This window comes from Mobula hypostoma, chromosome 1 (assembly GCF_963921235.1).
Source record: "Mobula hypostoma chromosome 1, sMobHyp1.1, whole genome shotgun sequence".
Classification (NCBI taxonomy): domain Eukaryota; kingdom Metazoa; phylum Chordata; class Chondrichthyes; order Myliobatiformes; family Myliobatidae; genus Mobula; species Mobula hypostoma.
In genome coordinates this window covers 163926549-163942120 of record NC_086097.1, presented here as the reverse complement: position 1 = coordinate 163942120, position 15572 = coordinate 163926549, and the positions used below count along the sequence as shown (strand labels likewise).

Below are 15572 nucleotides of genomic sequence, written 5' to 3'. Positions count from 1 at the left end.
CTTTTATACAACAGGATATTATCTCTGATCCGAATGGTAGATTTTTATTGGTTAGTGGTTTATTATTTAATAAAAAAGTAGTTTTGGTTAATGTTTATGCTCCTAATATGGATTGTCCGGAATTTTATAAATCATTGTTTGATCAGTTTCCGAATTTGAACGAGTTTTCATTGATTTGGGGCGGAGATCTTAATACCTGTTTATCTCCAGCTTTGGACCGTTCGGCTCCTTTACGGACTTTACCTAATAAATCTGCAAATTTGATTAATTTTTTCCTTTCTGATTCTGGGTCGACGGACATTTGGCGTTTTCTGCATCCTCAGGAAAAAGATTTTTCCTTCTTTTCACATGTTCATCATTCCTATTCAAGAATTGATTATTTTTTCATTGATTCTCGTCTCATTTCTTCAGTGATTAAATGTGATTATGATTCTATAACCATTTCGGATCATGCTCCACTTAAGCTTTCTATTAAAATTATGGCCAATATACCAAACAATAGACAATGGCGTTTTAATTCGCTGTTGCTTCAGGACTCGGACTTTGTTAATTTTATGAATGAACAGATTGAGCTTTTTTTTACAATTAACCATACAGAAGATATTTCGGTTAACACTCTTTGGGACACTTTTAAAGCCTATATTCGGGGTCAGATTATTTCGTATTCCGTTGCTTTGAGGAAGAAACAGAAGCAGGAGGAGTTGGTAATTGTGGACAAGATTAAAGAAATTGATAAGAAATATGTTATGGCTCCTTCTGAGGAGCTATACAAACAAAGAACTGAACTTCAAATGGAACACAGTTTACTACTCTCGTCCTCGATTGTAAACCAATTAAAGAAAACAAGAAGTGATTTTTATGTTCACAGTGATAAAATTGGCAAGCTGCTGGCTAATCAATTGAAATCTAATTATGTTAAATCTCAAATCAATCAGATTTATAACCAAAATGATCGATTGATATTGGATCATGTGGGGATTAATCAAACCTTTTGTGATTTTTATTCTTCTTTATACCAATCAGAGTCTCCTCGAGATTCTAAATATATGAATGATTTTTTAGATAAGTTAGACTTCCCTCTGATTTCACAGGATATGTCTTCTTTATTAGATACTTCCATTACAATGGATGAGATTAAGAATGTTATTTTTTCTATGAATCTGGGGAAAGCTCCTGGCCCTGATGGGTTTACCGTTGAATTTTATAAATGTTTTGCTTCTTTATTGATTCCTTGGCTCTATAAGGTTTTTGAGGCTTCTTTGAAACTTGGTAAACTTCCGGAATCTTTTAATAGAGCATCAATTTCTTTAATACTAAAGAAGGATAAAGACCCTGCTCAATGTGCATCTTATAGACCAATATCTTTATTAAATGTTGATTCTAAAGTTTTTTCTAAGTTATTAGCAAATAGACTAGAAAAAGTACTTCCTTCTATTATTTCGGAAGACCAAACGGGTTTTATTAAAGGTCGTTACTCTTTTTATAATATTCGTACATTGTTAAATATCGTTTATACTCCCTCACAAAATGTTCCTGAGTGTGTTATTTCTTTAGATGCCGAGAAAGCTTTTGATAGAGTAGAATGGCCTTATTTATTTAAGGTGCTTGAAATGTTTAATTTTAGCTTGAAATTTATATCCTGGATTAAACTGTTATATTACTCCCCTGTAGCCTCGGTTCGTACTAACTCCTTAAACTCACCTTTTTTTCCTCTCTTTCGTGGTACTCGACAAGGTTGTCCTCTTAGTCCCCTATTATTTGATATTGCATTAGAACCTCTTGCAATTGCTATTCGAGAATCTTTAAATATTACTGGGATAACTCGGGGATTAAAGTCCCATAAATTATCACTCTATGCTGATGATTTACTTTTATATATTTCTAATCCTGAGAGATCCATTCCTGCTGTTTTAGAGTTATTAGCACAATTTGGTCTTTTCTCAGGTTATAAATTAAATCTTAGTAAGAGTGAACTTTTTCCGATTAATAAACATCTTCCCTTATATTATAAATTTCCATTTAAATTGATTAATAATTACTTTTCATATCTTGGGATTAAAATTACTTGTAAACATAAAGATTTATTTAAGACTAACTTTTTACCATTAATAGACCATATTACTCAACTTTCATCTAAATGGTTTCCCTTATATTTAACTTTGATTGGTCGTATTAATGCAGTTAAGATGTTTTTTTTGCCAAAATTTTTATATGTGTTTCAGGCATTACCAATTTTCGTTCCTAAATCTTTTTTTGATAAAGTTGACTCTAAAATTTCTTCATTTATTTGGCAGAACAAGAATCCGAGACTGGGTAAAATACATTTACAGAAAGCTAAGAGAGATGGAGGTTTAGCATTACCTAACTTTAGATTTTATTATTGGGCTATTAATATTCGACATATGAAATTTTGGTTACTTGATCGGGACATACTATTTATTCCTAAATGGGTAGCATTGGAATTACAATCTGTTCAGGGTTATACACTTGGTTCTATTTTAGGTTCCTCTCTTCCTTTTGATTCGAAACGTCTTAAGCAGGTCTCTAACCCGATAGTTAAATATGCTTTGCGCATTTGGTTTCAATTCAGAAAATTTTTTGATCTTAATCAATTCGGGTTAGCGATTCCTATTTTAGGTAACATATTTTTTCCTCCCTCTTTTACGGATCGCGCTTTTCAAATTTGGAAGACTAAGGGTATTTTACGGTTTTTGGATTTATTTTTAGATGGTTCCCTTATGTCTTTTGAACAATTATCTAACAAATATAACTTATCAAGAATACATTTTTTTAGATATTTACAAGTTAGAAATTTCCTAAGTACTATACTTACTTCCTTTCCAATGCTTCCTCCTATATATATTTTAGATTCGATAATTAACCTTAATCCATGTCAGAAAGGTGCATCGGCTATGATTTATAATATTATTATGAAACTTAGGAAAGCTCCATTTGATAAGATTAGGGTAGATTGGGAACAGGAATTGGGGCTTACCATTTCTGTGGATGATTGGGGGCAGATTTTACAATTAGTTAATACTTCCTCTATTTGTGCTAAACATTCCCTAATTCAATTTAAAGTGGTTCATAGAGCACATATGTCCAAAGATAAGTTAGCGCGTTTTTACTCGCATATTAATCCTTTCTGTGATAGATGTTCGGGGCAGATAGCCTCTTTAACTCATATGTTTTGGTCTTGCCCTACTTTGGAAACTTTTTGGAGAGATATTTTCAATATTATTTCTAAGGTATTAAATATAGATATCTCTCCTCACCCTATTACTGCTATCTTTGGACTACCTAAAATTTCTAGTAATCTTTCCCCTTCAGCCCGTAGAATGATTGCATTTCTTACTTTAATGGCGAAAAGATGTATTTTACAACATTGGAAAGAGCTTAATGCTCCAACTACCTTTTTTTGGTTTTCTCAGACGATTTTATGTTTGAATCTGGAGAAAATTAGAAGTAACCTTTATGATTCTTCATTTAAATTTGAACAGATTTGGGGACCTTTTATTCGATATTTTCATTTAATGTAATATTTACCCTTCTTGTTTTCTCTTCACTGTTTTAATGGAGGTCGGGATTGAGGACGTGATTTTAAGTTTAACTCTGTTTGGTTTCAAGTTAGCCCATTGCTTTGCTTTGCTTTTAGTTAGTTGCACGGTGGGTTTTTTTTTGGGGTTTTTTTTTTCTTTTTTTCCATTGATATATATAAAATCTAGTATACTATTATGTTATCTTGGTTTCTTATGCTTAAATTACATTGTTTGTAGTATTTTCTTTTTGGTATTGTTATCTTTTGGAATTTTATTATACTTTAACATTGTATTAATGTTTATATGGCTTACCTTTTTTGTATACTTACTCAATAAAAAGATTTAAAAAGAAAAGAAAAGATGTATAATTGAGCAGTATTTTGATGCAAATGAAATAACTGATGAAAAGAGAGTGCCAGTGTTCCTGCATGCAGTTGTTGGAAAAGCATACAGTTTGCTTAGGAGTTTAACTGCTCCAACTAAACCAACCGAAATGAACTTTGATGATATCGAGAATGTAGTGCAGAAACATTTACAACCAAAACTATTGTTCATTGCAGAATGCTTTGGGTTCATAAATGGATTCAAAAGGAAGGGGAGTCCATTTTAGCAAATGTGGCTGAATTGACGAGATTGTCTGAGAATTTCCAGTTCATTAATGGTGCACTGAGAGATGATTTTGTTTGTGAAATCTTACAAGAAAGCATTCAGAAACAGCTCCGAACTGAAGCACAAGCTACGTTTAAAAGAGCAATTCAAATAGTTGTATCAATGGAAACGGCAGAGAGAGATATAATTGAGTTGCAGCTAGGAATGTAAGCAAGCATGAACAAAATTGCAACATCCAAACAGAAACCAGCCTGGTCAAACAAGTTGTGTTAATATTATGACAGGAGCTCACATACACCAGACCAATGCAGGTTTAAAATGCAAAACTTGCAAACTATGCAACAAAGTAAGCCACATACAAAGACATGTGGGGCAGACAAAAATACATAGACTGCACTGGGAAGAGAAAAAAGATTAAGAAGTCAGGCTGCAGTTTCAAAAAGAGCACTAATCTGCATGATGTTGATAAAAAATCTGATAATGATGAGAATAACACAGGACAGTGTAGCCTTAGGATTTACAATGTGAAAACTAACAAGAAACAAGCAATATGGCTTACACCAGAAGTGAATGGCAAATGAATTACATTGAATTGAAAACTGGCTTCCTTGTTTCAGTCATTCCACAAAATGAGTTTGAAAGGCATTTCAAAGAAACTGAACTAAAGCCTGCAGATTTCCAACTAGAAACTTATACTTGTGAAAAGGTAACTCCTGTGGGAATGACATTCATAACAGTGAAATACAATAACCAAAAAGCCACATTAGGCATGTATGTGGTTAAGAATGGGAGGGCCTGTATTGTGGGATGCGATTGGTTGAGACAGACATAACTTCATTGGAGATCCCTACACCATTGGCAATGCCACATCCCCTACAACAGAGTCAACTGAATGCGGATTAGAGAAAGGTACTGGATGATGTCACAACATTGGTCAAGAATGGCATTGGAAAACTCAAACAAATCAAGGCTAAGAAAGTGGTAAATGAAAATGTAACAGCCAAGTGTTACATAGAAATGTAGAAAATAGGTGCAGGAGTAGGCCATTCGGCCCTTCGAGCCTGCACCACCATTCAGTATGATCATGGCTGATCATCCAACTCAGAACCCTATACCTGCCTTCTCTCCATACCCACTAATCCCTTTAGCCACAAGGGCCATATCTAACTCCCTCTTAAATATAGCCAATGAACTGGCCTCAACTGTTTCCTGTGGCAGAGAATTCCACAGATTCACCACTCTCTGTGTGAAGAAGTTTTTCCTCATCTCCATCCTAAAAGGCTTCCCCTTTATCCTTAAACTGTGACCCTTCATTCTGGACTTCTCCAATATCGGGAACAATCTTCCTGCATCTAGCCTGTCCAATCCCTTTAGAATTTTATACGTTTCAATAAGATGCCCCCTCAATCTTCTAAATTCCAGCAAGTATAAGCCTAGTCGATCCAGTCTTTCATCATATGAAAGTCCTGCCATCCCAGGAATCAACTTGGTGAACCTTCTTTGTACTCCCTCTATGGCAAGAATGTCTTTCTTCAGATTAGGGGACCAAAACTGCGCACAATACTCCAGGTGTGGTCTCACCAAGGCCTTCTACAACTGCAGTAGAACTTCCTTGCTCCTGTACTCAAATCCTCTTGCTATGAATGCCAGCATACCATTCGCCTTTTTCACCGCCTGCTGTACCTGCATGCCCACTTTCAATGACGGGTGTACAATGACACCCAGGTCTCGTTGCACCTCCCCTTTTCCTAATCGGCCACCGTTCAGATAATAATCTGTTTTCCTATTCTTGCCACCAAAGTGGATAACCTCACATTTATTCACATTAAATTGCATCTGCCATGAATTTGTCCACTCACCTAACCTACCCAAGTCACCCTGCATCCTCTTAGCATCCTCCTCACAGCTAACACTGCCGCCCAGCTTCGTGTCATCCGCAAACTTGGAGATGCTGCATTTAATTCCCTCGTCTAAGTCATTAATATATATTGTAAACAACTGGGGTCCCAGCACTGAGCCTTGCGGTACCCCACTAGTCACTGCCTGCCATTCTGAAAAGGTCACGTTTATTCCCACTCTTTGCTTCCTGTCTGCCAATCAATTCTCTATCCACATCAATACCTTACCCCCAATACCATGTGCTTTAAGTTTGCACACTAATCTCCTGTGTGGGACCTTGTCAAAAGCCTTTTGAAAATCCAAATATATCACATCCACTGGTTCTCCCCTACCCGCTCTACTAGTTACATCCTCAAAAAATTCTATGAGACTCGTCAGACATGATTTTCCTTTCACAACTCCATGCTGACTTTGTCCGATGATTTCACCACTTTCCAAATGTGCTGTTATCACATCTTTGATAACTGACTAGCATTTTCCCCAGCACCGATGTCAGGCTAACTGGTCTATAACTGCCCGGTTTCTCTCTCCCTCCTTTTTTAAAAAGCAGGGTTACATTAGCCACCCTCCAATCCTCAGGAACTAGTCCAGAATCTAAAGAGTTTTGAAAAATTATCACTAATGCATCCACTATTTCTTGGGCTACTTCCTTAAGCACTCTGGGATGCAGACCAGCTGGCCCTGGGATTTATCTGCCTTTAATCCCTTCAATTTACCTAACACCACTTCCCTACTAACATGTATTTCCCTCAGTTCCTCCATCTCACTAGACACTCGGTCCCCTACTATTTCCGGAAGATTATTTATATCCTCCTTAGTGAAGACAGAACCAAAGTAGTTATTCAATTGGTCTGCCATGTCCTTGTTCCCCATGATCAATTCACCTGTTTCTGACTGTAAGGGACCTACATTTGTCTTAACCAATCTTTTTCTTTTCACATATTACAAAGCCCATCTGGTTCCTTCTACCTTCCGCGATAAAGTAGTCAGTGAGCTAGATTCCACAAATTCTTTTAAAGGTTGAGTGGAGCCCATTGGCAACACCAGTTTTCCTAGTAACCAACATTTAAAGATCACCATCAAACCAGTACAGAAAGTAGATCAATACCTTTGCAAACCTTTCTGGAGGAAAACACTTCAGCAAAGTGGACTTAGCCAAGGCCTATCTACAGATGGAGATGGAAGAGTTCAAGGTGTTTCTCACTCTTCACACTTACAAAGGGCTTTATCACTATTGCGGGCTTATTTTTGGAGTAGCATCTGTACTTCAGTTCTGATGGAAGGATACGGAGTAGGTGCTGCAAAGCTGCGCAGGTACTCAGTGTTACCAGTTAGAATTACAAGGAACATCTCCAAAATCTCAAGAGAGTGTTAAAAAAGATTGGAAGATTATTGGCTCAGAGCACAAGAGAAGTGTGAATTCTTGAAACCAAGCTTCACTTCCTGTAGTCACAAGGATTACACAAGTGTCCTGAGAAAATTCAAGCAGTGGTGGATGCCCCAAGGCTAAAGACATGTCACAGTTACAGTCCCTTTTCAGATTTGTCAATTACTATAACAGGTTCCCGCCAAAGCTGGCTTTTGTGCTCCAACCCCTGGACTCACTACGAGAGATCGGGAGGATGTGGCAATGGAAAAAACAGTGTGAGATGGCTTTCCAAAAGGCAAAGGAAATGTTGAAGTCAGATACTGTACTCATACGTTGTAATGCACATCGTCCAGTGAAGATTGCCTGTGATGCCTCACCTTACGGTATAGGTGCACTCATGTCACATGTTATGAATGACGGAAGTGAACTCTCCATAGCCTTTACATCACATTACCTGACTGCTGCAGAGAGGGGTGTCCGGGCAGGGGTAGCACCTCTGGTGGTGGGCTTGTCGTCCTCTGCCCAGGGGCAGCTCATCCACCTTTGGACCCCACCTGCCACCCAGCTCTCACCTGTGGCTCCAAATAACTGTTTGCATATGACAGTGGCGACCCCCCAGTACGCTGCCTCGATAGGCAGGCTAATCTAGGTGAGGGAAACCTTGGTGGGATAGGAATATGCCTGCCCCAGCACGTGAAGCCAGTTCTGGCGGACTGAGCGGATGAGATCAACTACAAGATTCAATGGCCAAGAAGACAGTGGTGCAATGCTTCAAGGAGAGCGATGGGCATGAGAAAGGCACAGAAGGTGTCATGGCTATCCATTGCAGCCAAGGAACTCTCCAGTCGTGATGATTTTTCATACCATTGCACCAAGCTTCTTGAGGTCAAGAGAGTGGAACTGCCCCTGTGCAGTGGCTTTTTCACTGTAAAACTCCTCCACCACAGCTTATGTCACTGTCAACCAATATATGTTCCTTTATTGCTGCAGAGAAATTTCACACAAATTAACAGTGAGGCTTTGATTCTATATTGAGTTGGATTTTATAGCTAAGCATGGAGGAGTATAATTTAATATTTCAGTAATATTTGAGTAATATTGTAAACATTATTTGATTAAGCATTCTTTGTCATTTACATAATTCATTAATAAATACATGAGTGGCATATGTCATTACGCCACCATGTCATATGTGAGTGTTTCACTAAAGAATAACAACTAATTAGAGTATTGGTTCGGCTCCTTGGCTTTTCTTTTGATTAGTTTCTGGAGTTTCAACACAATACACAGCCTTCTGAGGAAGTAGAGGTACTGGTGTACTTTCTTGACTATGATGTTCATATGGCTAGACCAGAACAACTTGTTGACATTTCCATCTAGAATTTGTAGTTCTCATCTCACGAATACTTCTTTGCACCTCTTCAGTATCTGTGAGCTGTGCAGTGGAGGCATTTCTACCACTGAACATTTTTTCCCCATAATGAAACATGTTTTGTCCAGCAATTATTGGATCTGACACACAATGCACAGAATTACACATTGGGAAGCACTGAATCAAGACTTCTAATTATCTTGTCTGTTTCAGTGTCCATATTCAACAAAAATCTTTTAAAAAGTTCAAAATAGCATTTAAGCTCAAGCTTCTTTCACCTGAAACCTCAGAACAGATTTTAACTGTCATTGAGTCTTTTTTGGGAATAAGAACAAAATAAAAGCAAAAGAGAGGATATATAACAGAGCAAAGATTAGTGGGAAGGCATAAGGAGGGAAGAGATGAAATATGAAGGTAAGCAAGCCAGTACTACCAAAGAAGATACCAAAAGTGTTTTCAGGTCTACAAAGGGTAAAAGAGAGATGAGAGTATACATCAGTCCACTGGAAAATGATGCCGGAGAGGTCGCAATGAGGGACGAGGAAACAACAGATGAAATAAGTAAATACTTAGTGTTAGTTTTCACTGTGGAAGACACATTTGTATGCCAGATGTTCAAGCGTGTCAGAGGGCAGAAGTGAGTGCAATCACTAGTTCTAGGGAGAATGTGCTTGGGAACCTGAAAGGTCTGAAGCTAGACCTGAACCAGATTGACTACTCCTCAGAGTTCTGAACAAGGTAGGCATTAGTAATGACCTTTCAAGAATCACTAGATTCTAGCATGGTTCCAGAGGACTGGAAAATGACAAATGTCACAAGAAGGGAGAGAGACAGAAGAAAGGAAATTATAGGCCAGTTATCCTAGCCTCAGTGGTTGGGAAGATGTTGGAGTTGATTGTTAAGGATGACTATGGCATATTTTATCATGTGCCTCCAAGTACCCTAAGACCTCATCCTTAACAATCGACTCCCTGTTGGAATTATTTGACAAAATAATAAGCAGGATAGACAAAGGAGAATTAGTGGATACTGTGTACTTGGATTTTCAGAAGACGTTTGACAAAGTGCCACACATGAGGCTGCTTAGCAAGATAAGAGCCCATGGTATTACAGGAAATATGCTAGCATGGATAGAAAATTGGCTGATTGGCAGGAGGCAAAGAGTGGAATAAAGGGAGCCTTTTCTGATTGGCTGCTGGTGACTTGGGGTGCTCCCCAGAGGTTGGTGTTCAGACCGCTTCTTTTTACATTATATGCCAATGATTTCAATAGTGGAACTGATGCTTTGTGACCAAGTTTGCGGATAATACAAAGATAGGTGTGCGGGCGGGTAACGTTGAGGGAGCAAGGAGGCTGCAGAAGGACTTAGACAGATTAGGAGAAAGGGCAAAGAAGTGGCAGATGGAATAGAGAGTTGGGAAGTGTATGGTCATGCACTTTAAGAGAAGGATCAAAAGCATAGCCTATTTTCCAAGCAGACAGAAAATTCAAAGATCCGAGGTACATGTGCAGGTTTCCCTAAAGGTTAATTTGCAGGTTAAGTCAGAGATGAGGAAGGCAAATGCAATGTTAGCATTTATTTTGAGAGGACTGGAATGTGAAAACTAGGGTGTAATGCTCAGGTTTAATAAGGCACTGATGAGATCTCATTGGGCATATTGTGAGCAGTTTTGGGCCCCTTTTCTAAGAAAGGACGTGCTGACATTGGAGATGGTTCAGAGGAGGATCACGAGAATAATTCCAGGAAATGGTTATCATATGAGGAGTGTTTGATGGCTCTGGGCCTGTACTTGCTAAAGATTAGAAGAGTTGTGGGGCGGGGGGTGGGATCTCATTGAAACTTATTGAATGTTGTAAGGCCTAGATACAGTCGATGTAGAGTGGATGTGGAGAGGATATTTCCTACAGTGGGAGAATCTAGGACTAGAGAGCACAACCTCAGAATAGAGGGACGTCCATTTAGAATGGAGATGAGGAGGAATTTCTTAAACCAAATGTCAGTAAATCTGTGGATCTCATTGCCAGTGGTAGCTGGAGAGGCCAGGTCACTGAATGTATTTAAAATGGATGTCGATAAGTTGTTGATTAGTCAGGGTGTGAAATGTTACAGGGGTGGGGCAGGAGAATGGGGCTGAGAGTGAAAATCCATCGCCATGATGAAATAGCGGAGCAGACCTGAAGCGCTGAATAGCCTAATCCTGCTCCTGTATCTTATGCTTTTATGGTGTTGCACTGGTTTCATTTAATTATCCCAAACCTAGCAAACTCGTGCTCCGAATGGCATTGAGGCTCTGGAGTTTCTAGTAGAAGGGGAGACAGTGAGGGAGCCGAGGATACTGCACCTTTCGTTGTGTATCTTAATATCTTCGTGATCTCCAACCACACACTGGTAACGGGACCAGAAAAGATTTCTACCTTCCACAGGGAACACGAAGCAAAGCTAGTAAAACAAATCTCCTATGTCCCTGCCTGTTTCTAATTCACCTATTGGGAAAAAGTCACTTCCCCATGGAGGGCAGTGTTAAAATAACAATTGTGTTTAGGGTGCCCCAGGTATTTTACATAGTAGTATGAAATTATTTGTAGAATGATATTCCTCAGTAGTATTCACAATTCACTCTATTAGGTGTGCAGTCAGAATCTCGCTCCCTGTCATTTTCTAGAGGTTATAGCGTTAAAGGTTACAAGGGAAAAGTTTAAATGGAATGTGCAGAGCAAGATTTTTTTTACACACACAGAGTAGCAGGTACCTGCAGCAACCTGCCATGAATAGTGAAGAAAAGAGGCACAATCATGACGCTTACAGGTTTTCAGGGAGACACATGAGCATGTAGGTAATGTAGGGACATGGATCATGTGCAGGAAGAGGGAATTAATTTAATTTGTTGTCATGTTGGGCAAAGACACCATGGGCCAAAGGGCCTCTTCCTCTACTGTAGTGTTCTATGTTCGATCTGGATACTCGGAGAAGGTTTTAAAGGCATTTGTTTTTGCCACCTACCCAGAGGCAAGGCTAATATCAAACAAGGCAGGACACACACAGGGTAAGTAAGGTCAAAATTGAATCCTGCATATACAGGGTACTTTGAACATTGTCATCGATCACAATTAAGCTTCAAGCTTCAACCGTTCATTGCTTACCATCTTCATCTGTCTGGATCACAAGTTCCTGGCTTTCTTTTCTCCCCTCTGAGTTCATCAGGACCAGTTTCACACTGACGTTCGTGTATGGTGACAGACCGCGCAGGGTGTACTGTGGCGAAGAGTGCCCAGTGTCCTGACAGACTTCCTCGCCCACGTGTTCTTGATCTCCCACCACGTACCGGTAATGAACCGTGAGGTTAAAGCTGTGGCACCGGGTCACATTGTAGCCCACTGGCTCCCAGCGGATTGTGATTTGTCTTGACTTGATTTCCATAACTTCCACATTCCTAGGTCCGTGCATGGGATCTTTTGAAAGGAAAGAAAACATCTACCTTTAGTCCAGAAACTGCAGTATTGAAAAAGAATTTTTCTGTGCTAAGAAATCATAAGCCTTTAATATGGATTATCTTTATGACTATGTCCAACGGCAAACAACAAGTAAGCTCATTCATTTGATTTGTAAGTGAATATATACTATATTCTCCAATAAGATCAAAGCCATATCTGGCAGCCTTTAAATATTCAGACTGATGTTGCTCAATACATCATCAGAATTCATTTTGCACTCATTTATGCTGTGTTTATGTTGAAGGCAGTGAAGAACATAAGAAGTAGAAACATCGGTCAGCTATTTGACCCTTTGTGCTTGCTCTGCCATTAGACTAATACATGGCTGACCTGTTACTTGAACTCCACTTTCCTGCTCCAATCCCAGATCCCTTGATTCTTTTCATGTCTGGGAGAAATTAAATGTTAATTGCCATGTTTTGTTTGTGCAAACCTGGTTACAAATAACTTAGGACTGCTATTGGTTTTTCTCTTTTCAGTTCAGCCACCTTACCTGGAAGTGTCAGGTGGCTGTTTTGTGACAACTATCCAATCTCGAGCGAGTAGCAGCGTGAGCAGTTCAGCATCAGTAGCTTTGACCTAGTGGTGGGAATAGTAAACATGGTTCCTAATTGATAGAGTCTGTAGATGCTGGAACCTGGAGCAATAAGCAACAGGTCAGGCAGCATCTGTGGAGGGAAATGGATCATCAACCTTCTTATTCTAGCTTCTGTTCCTTTTTTTCCCCAGTCCCAGTGAAGGGTCTCAAGCCTTCATCAACTGTTTATTCTCCTCCATAGATGCTACATGATTTGTTGAGTTCCTCCAGCACTTTGTGTGTGTGTGTGTGTGTGTGTGTGTGTGTGTGTGTGTGTGTGTGTTTTGCTCAAGGTTTAGAGCAGCAGCAGAATCTCTTGAGTGAACAGGGGAAGTGGCTGAGGCCGGTAAATTAACAGCACACATGAAAAGGAAATGTATGTGGATAGGAGCGGTTGAGGCAAATGTGGGCCAAACGTAGGCGGATAGGACTGGCTAAGTCGGCAGCTCGCTCGGCATGGACCAGTTGCACCTAAAGGACTGTTTCAGTGCTGTATGCTTCCACGACTATCTTCTGACTCCCAATATAAACTGTAACCCTTCTGATGTAGTGTGAGGCACAGAATTACAAATGCACTAGATCAGGCAAACCTTCAGAATGAAGACTTCATCTTCAGGGAAAAACAGGAGACTGTTGGGAACTAAGGTAGTCGTCTCTGGAAACAAGCACTTCCTCAGAATTACAGAAGAAAGGGGTAAGCATGTAAAATGGGTAAAACTTATTTTAAAAATGTTCTAGGTACATCAATAACAGTTATCGCAACAAACAAACTCAAATCCAAATTGTGTATATTTTATTGTGAATCCACAAGACAATTTGTCCTGGTGATTGCCTCCCATCACATTTCCTCCATTCCACTTCATTACTAATGACATACAATGTTGTTCTTTACTGGGAGCTCATTAGACTAGCAATCAGGGTGCCCACAAAGTGAATTGTAATGCTAAGCCAGCAATGCAACAGAATGTCCAATCAACCAATCATCATTCAACCTGTCTGCTTACCTCCTCCCCCACGCCAGATGACACATCTTCCAGGTCAGTAACAGTCTCTACGCAGTTAAAACAAAACCAGCATCTCACACAGTGTTGCTGTCATTGGGAAGATCCCTGACTAATGATGACAAGTAGCTAGGTGAGACTCAGGAACCGCTTTGTGCGTTAGATGCAGGAAGGTGGATGAGGATGAAGTTACCAGGCTTTGAGTAAGTTTGATTCCTAGTGAGTACCATCTAATACTCAATTATATTTATGTCAAAAGCCAGCATCCTGATTAACAACATGTCCCAAACTACCATGATTCTTGAGCTGAGAACATGAATTTTGATACTGATAATGTATGACAGAATTTCATTTTCTCAAGATTGAGAAGATTTACTGTTTGTTTATTGGCGGTTTAGATATGGACATCAACTTTGAATGCCTTTATATATTGCACTGATGCACGTTTTGAAAAACTGATCTTCAGACACTGAAAAAGTTGTTCCAGTCAACACATTTTTTTTACATAACCGCATTACTTGGAGGAAAGAATGTACATGTATAAATGAATTCAGATATCTTAACTTGTTTTATTTTAGCTATATGGTATCAAAATTATCCGTGACAGTGACAGACAGTAATCACTTACATGGGTCATGCATGAGAAAGCATATTTGCGAGGGGAATTCATCAACTAAACGGTCTTGATCGATGCTCAGTACTACTCAAGCATGTACCAAGCTTTAGTACAAACTTGTATTTTACATTTTCATTGACCTGCTTGACAAAATATACCTGTAGGGAAATAAAATCCTTCTGTATATTCATTTGAAGAAACATAGCCCCAAGTCAATCAATGAAGTGTTTTAGATTGTGCTCATTTTGCTGGCTTGTAGATAATTACTTTGAGACTGTGAACCAAATAACACTGGTTGACATTAAACAGAAAAAGAAGTGTTTGTAGTCAGCTGAACAGAGTAGCTTTTTCAAGGGACTAGACTTTGTAGGGCTTAATATTATATACGGTCACTTATGCAATGAAGAACAAATCTTGGCCTTGCGAGGGTATCTTCGCTTTGTGAAAAGAATGCATTTAAATGTAGCCCTAAAACAAGCAGAGCGGCTGTGGATTACTGTAGTAAGCAGGGGCTTTGTGTGTTTTCATATTGCATACAAATACTGGCACAAGCAGTATTTTGTGGACTGTTTTCTAAGCCTTATTCAATACTTGGGCTAAATAGAACTTATTTGCAAATCTTCTCCTCAAAACAAACCACTTGAAAGAAAAAAATCCCAAAACACAACAGAGGAAAATCATTTTTAAATTAGAGAAGTTGTCACAATAAAGGACAGTTATATAAGGAAAGTCATCTGAATTACATAAGAAAATCATTAAAGTATAAAACTCTGGCAATCATCTAAATAATTATACTACTGAGAAATTATAATTTGAGAAATTAGATCCTTACATGTTTTTGTAATATTCTTTCAGAATCCATTTTAATTGCTGTACAAATATTGTCATCAACATAAATTATTTGGGTGGAACTGATGAACACTCTGGCATCCACAGTGTCAAGATCACAAACTGTTTTCTGTTATATTTGGCACTGCTTAACTCTAAGGTAAATTAGAGCATTTAGTGCTCAATAATAAATGGAAAAACATTGCACAGACACTAAACACCATGAATTTCCAATAAATGCTTCACAGCAGAAGCACTAAATTGTTCAGT

General features: G+C 38.8%; 1 protein-coding gene across 9 annotated transcripts in view; it reads right to left on the bottom strand.

Annotated features, from left to right (window-relative positions):
* LOC134351958 (receptor-type tyrosine-protein phosphatase mu-like) overlaps window positions 1-15572 on the bottom strand; it is a 1067206-nt gene that overhangs the window by 426839 nt on the left and 624795 nt on the right. For all 9 annotated transcript variants that reach the window (XM_063058925.1, XM_063058929.1, XM_063058945.1 and 6 more), the window contains exon 8: window positions 11930-12238. In XM_063058925.1, the coding sequence (XP_062914995.1) occupies window positions 11930-12238 (309 nt within the window). The remainder of the gene's footprint in view (window positions 1-11929; window positions 12239-15572) is intronic.